This window comes from Protobothrops mucrosquamatus, unplaced genomic scaffold (assembly GCF_001527695.2).
Source record: "Protobothrops mucrosquamatus isolate PMUCROS unplaced genomic scaffold, P.Mucros_1.0 scaffold4774, whole genome shotgun sequence".
In the NCBI taxonomy this organism is placed as follows: Eukaryota; Metazoa; Chordata; class Lepidosauria; order Squamata; family Viperidae; genus Protobothrops; species Protobothrops mucrosquamatus.
In genome coordinates this window covers 20,860-27,862 of record NW_015390665.1, presented here as the reverse complement: position 1 = coordinate 27,862, position 7,003 = coordinate 20,860, and the positions used below count along the sequence as shown (strand labels likewise).

Genomic DNA, 7,003 nt, shown 5'->3' with positions numbered 1-7,003 from the left:
CCCCTCCCCAAAGAGGGATAAAATTCCCCCTCCCTCTCCCCCTCCCCCCAAATGGGGCGCAAGGTCCCCCTCCCCTCCCCAAAGGGGGATAAGATCCCCCTCCCCTAAGGACACAGAGGGGGGGCGGCGGGGGGGGGCAGGGAGGAGCAAAAGGGCCCCTGGGACCCCCGACCTCTCGAAATTGCCCGGGAGGGGGGTGTCTCCTGCTTGCAAACCCCGAGGAGAGGGGGGGGGCGCCGGGTCCCAACCCAGCCGGGTCCAAGCCGCTTCCCGAAGAACACGCGAAGGCAGCTGCGCCGGATTCACACGTGACGCGCGTCTCTCCCCCCCTCTCCCCCGACACGCGTCCCGCCCCGACGCGCCCCCTCCCCTCCGGGCGGCCTACCTGAGACGACGAGCGCCTCGTTGGGCCCCACCGTGTGGCAGTTCCCCATGGCGGGATCCGCTCGGCTCCGCTCGGCTCGGCTCCGCCGCCGCCACTGCCTCAGCCAAGCGGGGAGCGGGCGGGGACTCCCGGCCACGCCCACCGGAAGCGCGCGGCGGGCGCTTCCGGGCGCGCCATCTTGGGCGCGGCTGAGGCGGCGGGGCTGCGCTCGCTCTCCCGACGGCCAGCCCGTCCCGAGGGTCTCCGGGGGGGGGGGGCAGCCCGGGGTGGGCAGCGGGGCTTCTCGCGGCGTTGCCCGGGGCCGAATTCACACGGCCGACTGAGCCCAGACCCGGGTCGGTCGTTCCCGGGAAGATGCAGCGCGCAGCCAGAAGGGCGGCGTGCGCGATTAATCAAAATGAAATAACGTTTCCGTCGCTCTCGTCCCAAGCTGGCAAACTCGGGGGGGGGGTCCCGGCGGGGGGGTCTCTGAGCCTGGCGATCCTTTCCTGGAGGGTGGGCTTTTTCCTTCCTCGCAGACGTTTCAGGACCCAGCTGGGGAACGTCATCAGGGCTAGGAGGAGGAGGAGGAAGGAAGGAAGGAAGGAAGGAAGGAAGGAAGGAAGGAAGGAATGAAGGGGGGAAGACGAAGAAGAGAGAGAGGAGGAGGAGGATTCTGGGGTCTTCATTGATCTCTGAGCTTGCTTGTTTTCTTGTAGACGTTTCATGACCCGAGTAGAGAACATAATCAGTGTTAGGAGGGAGGAGGAGGAGGGGGAGGAGGAGGAGGGGAAGAGGAAGGAATGAAAGGGGGGGGAAACGAAGAAGAGAGAGAGGAGGAGGATTCCGGGGTCTTCATTGATCTCTGAGCTTGCTTGCTTGTTTTCTTGTAGACGTTTCATGACCCAAGTAGGGAATGTTATCAGTGCTAGAAGGGAGTGAGGTTTGTGGAAAGGAGGAGGAAGAATCTATGGGGTCCTCGGTGCTCTCTAAGACTGGATGTTTTCTTGCAGACGTTTCATGACCCAAGTAGGGAATGTCATCAGTGTTAGAAGAGAGAGGGGTTGGGAATGTCATCAGTGTTAGATTGGAGGAGGAGGAGGAGGAGGAAGAAGAAGGAGGAGGAGAAGAAGAAGGAGAAGAAGAAGAGAAGGAGAAGAAGGAAGAAGAAGAAGAAGAAGAAGAAGAAGAAGAAAGAATAATAATAATAATAATAATCATCATCATCATCTATTGCAGTGATGGCGAACCTTTTAGAGACCGAGTGCCCAAACTGCAACCCAAAACCCACTTATGTATCGTTGAGTGCTGGGTGGGTGTGGCGCATTGGGTGGGTGTGGCCCATTGGGTGGGCGTGGCTGCGGTGGTAACGGCAGACTGGGTGGGACTAAAAAGTTCAATCAATCAATTCCAACTTTGCAAGAACTTTTTTTTTTCGCGAGAAGTTGAAATTGACTGATTGAACTGATTTTCTCTTTAGCGGAGGCCTAAAGAGAAAAGGTTTTATAAAACCCAGCTGAAGGCCTAGGACTGGGGTGACGACGCGCGTGCCCACAGAGAGGGCTCTGAGTGCCGCCTCTGGCACCCGTGCCATAGGTTCGCCACCACTGATCTATTGGGTCCTCAGTGCTCTCTAAGATTGGATGTTTTCTTGCAGATGTTTCATGACCCAAGTAGGGAATGTCATCAGTGCTAGAAGGGAGTGGGGTTGGAGGAGGAGGAGGAGGAGGAGGAGGAGGAGGAGGAAGAAGAAGAAGAAGAAGAAGAAGAAGAAGAAGAAGAAGAAGAAGAAGAAGAAGAAGAAGAAGAAGAAGAAGAAGAAGAAGAAGAAGAAGAAGAAGAAGAAGAAGAAGAAGAAGAAGAAGAAGAAGAATAATAATAATAATAATAATAATAATAATATATGGGGTCCTCGGTGCTCTCTAAGATTGGATGTTTTCTTGCAGATGTTTCATGACCCAAGTAGGGAATGTCATCAGTGCTAGAAGGGAGTGGGGTTTGTGGAGGAGGAGGAGGAGGAGGAGAAGAATTATCTATGGGGTCCTCAGTGCTCTCTAAGATTGGATGTTTTCTTGCAGACGTTTCATGACCCAACTAGGGAACATCATCGCTGCTAGAAGGGAGCGGGGGACGGTTGCAGGGAGGAGGAGGAGGAGAAGGAGGAGGAAGAGCACTGTGGAGTCCTTGCTCTTCTTCAAACTTGTTTTTTTCCCTGTCGCAGACATTTCATGACCCAACTGGGGAACATGATCACTTGGAGAAGGAGGAGGAGGAGGACAGTGGGGTCCTTGACGCTTTTGAACTTGGTTTTTTTTCTCTCGCAGATGTTTCGTCACCCAACTGGAGAGCATCCTCTGTGCACGTCATCAAGTCTTTTGGGTCATGGGTGGGAAACAATGGCCCTTTTATGACTTGTGGACTTCAATTCCCAGAATTCCTGAGCCAGCAAGGAATTCTGGGAGTTGAAGTCCACAAGTCATAAAAGCGCCATAGTTCCCCACTTCTGATTTGGGTAACGAAATTGTAAGAAAACAAAGAACCCCCGCCCCCCGATTTCAACGCTGAGCTACTTAAAAGGCCACAATTGAGCCCAAAATTCATGTTGCTAGGTGAGAAACGTGTTAAGTGAGTTTCCCCCCATTTTACGACCTTTCTTTCCACAGTTGTTAAGTTAGTTGCCCGGTTGTTAAGTGAATCTGGCTTCCCCCATTGACTTTGCGTGTCAGAAGGTCTCAAAAGAGGACACTGCGACCGTCATAAATAGGAGCCAGTTGCCAATTGTCCAAATTGAAATCAGGTGACTATGGGGGGGAGGGATGCACCAATGGTGAGTGTGAAGAACGGTCAAAACTTTTTTTCAGTGCCATTGTAACTTTGAATGGTCACTAACTGAGGACTATCTGTATTCTCCTTTATTGATGCCTGTTAATATTTTTCTTCTGCAAAGGCGCCTGGAATTGTGCTCAGGGTGCCCAGCTGGGGTCTCCCTAGGGCAGGGGTCTGCAACCTTGGCAACTTTAAGACTTCTGGACTTCAGCTCCCAGAATTTTTCAGCCAGCTAGGGGTTGAGGACCCCTACTCTAAACAGATGCGTGCTTCACACGGAGACCCAGAACAGCTGGGGGGGGGGGGTCCTCGACTTACAGCCACAATTCAGAGCAGAATTTCTGTTGCTAAGGAAGACCGTTAAGCCAATCATGCAGTCCGACTTCCCCCCAATGACTCTTGTTTGTAGGAAGCCGGCTGGGAAAGTCGCAAACGGTGATCACGTGACCCTGGGCACTGCAACCGTCGCAAACTGAACCCTGGCAAGACCGAGTGGCTCCGAGTTTGGGGTTCCTTGGTCCATGGAGAATTGCCGCCTTTGGCCTTGGATGGGGGGCACTGCCCCAAATAGACCCAGTGCATAATCTGGGGGGTCTCCTGGACTCGCCATTCCCGCTCAAAGTCCTGGCCATGAGGGCTTTGCATAACTGCGGGTTGTGTGCCAGTTAATCCCTTTCCTGGACCAACAATCCCTCCTCATGGTCACTCATGCCCTCCCGTCTTGACTATTGCAACGTGCTCTTCATGGGGCTACCCTTGAAAAGCATCTGGAAACGTCAGTTGGTGCAAAATGCAGTGGCCTGCACGATCTTGTGCAGACCTTGATGTGCATGTGGGTCACCTCTCCTGCGGGAGCTGTGTCGCTGGCTGATTTGCTTCTGGGTGCAATTCAAGTTGCTGGTTGTCACCTATAAGCCCTTCATGGCTTGGACTGGATTATCTGAGGGGCTGTCTCTTGCTGGTTGCGTCCGCCCGACCCACTAGAGCGGGGAGGCAAGGAATGTTGAGGGGTCCTGTCCCCTACAGAGGTCCATCTGGCAGGACCCAGAAGAAGGACCTTCTCCGTGGTGGCTCCCTCCCTCAGGAAAACCATCCCTCCGGAAATTAGACCGTACCCCCACTCTGACCCTCTTTCGGAAGTCCCTGGTTCTGCCAGCGGCCCTGGGGAACCCAGAGCGGGACGGAGCCCATGAAATGGCTGGTATGAGTGTTTGTTGTTGCTGGGGTTCAGTGCCAGAGGAAGTGGGGGTGATTATTTTATTTGTTTTATTATTTTTATTTCCTTGATACTGTGTTTTCATTTCCTGTAAGCCGCCTCAAGTCGCCTGTGAGCAAGTAGGCGGCAATACAATACAAATTTTCAGAATAAATAAGTACATACCAGTTGCCAAGCGTCCGAATTTTGATCACGTGACCACAGGGATGCTGCAACGGTTGTTGAGTGCAAAAACCAGTCGCGAGTCACTTTTTTCAGTGGCGTTGTGTCAACGCTGTGACAAACCAAACTGAAGCCATTTTCATTTTGTCTTCGTTGCCACATTTTAGTTTAGAGATTTTAGATGAAGGAGGAAGGGGGCGGATGTGTAGTTCTCAGTTAGCCAAAACAATTCATATGTGTGAGAACCAAGGTCAGTGCTGATAACATTTTGGCGGGCTGGAGAGCTGGAAGGACAGCCCGCATTTTGTAACAATTGGTGAATGTGATTTATGGCAGCAATTTGGGGTGGGAATTGCAATTGTAACTTTGTAACCAGGAGGAGAGGATTTTTACTCTTGGGTTCACCTATGTACGTGCCGATATTTTGTTTCCTAAATAAAATGTTCTTTAAGGAAGAAATTTTTGCCTTGAAGTTCTTTTAAATGGTTTCATCTATCGGAACCATGACATTAACCCAAGACTCACATTTATTTTAAATTCACAGGGTGCTGAGCTCTGGTTGACAAAGTCTCAGGGAAGACCCATGATGGAGAAAAAGGAGGAACCTGTCACCAGCACCGAAACCACAGCTACTATATCGGGGGATGGAGCACAGGCCATAGCCTCGATAGACTGTGTGGTGTCGGTAGCTCCGGTGGCGGGCGCAAGGCCAAAGGAATGTGAGATCCAGCGGGAACACATCTGGTCGTCGGAATGGACCCTGCCTAGCGGAGATTCTTGGCGTTCAGACACAACCCAGCTGAAAAAGAGTTCTGCAAAGGCTGCTGAAGCTGAATTCCTGCTGACTGCCACCCGCGAGTCACGATCTCCTGATCAGAGAGGCGCTAAACGTGTGGCACCTTGGGATGAGTCGGATGAGTGGAAATACCTGACAGCCCTTCAGAGCCAGTCAGTTGAATGGTTGAGACATTTGAAGGACTGGAAGTGGGAGGAAAGGAGCAGATCACTCGTCAGTTACTTTCCAATGAGCGGGATGACAGACGCCCCCAAGACCCTCCCCAGTCCAGAAGAAGCCCCGGTCCCATAACTGGGGCTAGAGCCTCCTCCCCACGACTGAAACCGCCAACTTTAACTTCGAGTCCAGTGCCAAAGATCTTAAGAAGATGGGACGCTTTATTTGGCCAAGCGTGATGAGACACACAAGGGAAGTGTCTCCAGTGCAGAAGCTTTCAGTGTATGTGCAAAACAACAGAGTGATAATAATCATAATGACACCAATAAGGGGGGGGGAGTAAGGAAGGTAATAAGAAAGATAGTACAATTGTACAACGTGGGTAAATACGCACAAACATTAGACAGCATTGTGAGGATTAGCTGTTCAACAGAGTGATGGCACGAGGGAAAAGACTCCCCGTGTCTGGTTGTTTTGGCACGCAACGTCCTGTAGCGTCATCCGGAGGGGAGGAGTTGCAACAGTTTGTGTCCAGGATGTGAGGAGTGTGTAGAGATTTTCTCAGTCCTTCCGACCCGCTCAATATGCAGGTCTTCAATGGAAAGCAAGATGATTGCAATGATTTTTTTCCCTGCATTCCTAAGCACCCGTTGAAGTCCGTACCTACCCCGTTTGGTCGCTGTACCAAAGCAGACAATTATTGAAGTACAAGTGACGGACTCAATAATTCCTCTGTAGAACCCCAGAAGTTGTGGGTGCTCCATCCCTGGAGGTTTTTAAGAAGAGATTGGACACCCTTTTGTCTGATATGGTATAGGGTCTCCTGCTTGAGCAGGAGGTTGGACTAGAAGACCTCCGAGGTTCCTTCCAACTGTTATTCTGTAAGGGTCTGACTCTTGTCTCATCTGCAAACTTCAGTACAGGAAGTCCTCGACTTACTTCAACGTTCAAAGTTATCCCAGAAAAAAGTGACTCGTGACCCTTTTTCACACTTACGACCGTTGCAGCATCCCCACGGTCATGTGAGCCAAATTCAGACACATGGCAACCCACTCGCATTTATGACCGTTACTGTGTCCCAAGGTCATGTGATCCCCTTTGACGACCTTCCGGCAAGCAAAGCCAAGGCTTAACAAGCTTGTTACTAACTTATCAACCGCAGTGATTCACTTAACAACTGAGGCAAGGAAGTTGGTAAAATGGGGCAAAACTCACTTAACAAATGTCTCACTTAACAACAGAGGTTTTGGGCTCAACTGTGGTCGTAAGTCGAGGACAACCTGCTCTTTAACAGAGGGATCCTTTGAGTGGCAGTTATTTCTACAGAGACAGAGAAGTACCATGGAGAAAGCACACAGCCCAGGAGGGGCCCTTGTGCTAATTGTCCGAGTGCTTTGGTGTGATTTTGTGCGTGCTTTTCCGTGTGAGTTTTCCTACCTTCACCACAGAAAAAATTAAGGGGAGAAATTTAAAGTGGACAAAT

General features: G+C 51.4%; 1 protein-coding gene across 1 annotated transcript in view; it reads right to left on the bottom strand.

Annotated features, from left to right (window-relative positions):
* Positions 1 to 434, bottom strand: part of LOC107299297 (flotillin-2) — a gene marked incomplete at its 3' end in the record, with an annotated part of 38,261 nt that extends 37,827 nt beyond the window's left edge. The window contains exon 1 of the mRNA XM_015828658.1: positions 386 to 434. Within this exon, the coding sequence (XP_015684144.1) occupies positions 386 to 434 (49 nt within the window). The remainder of the gene's footprint in view (positions 1 to 385) is intronic.
* Positions 435 to 7,003: the final 6,569 nt, after the last annotated feature.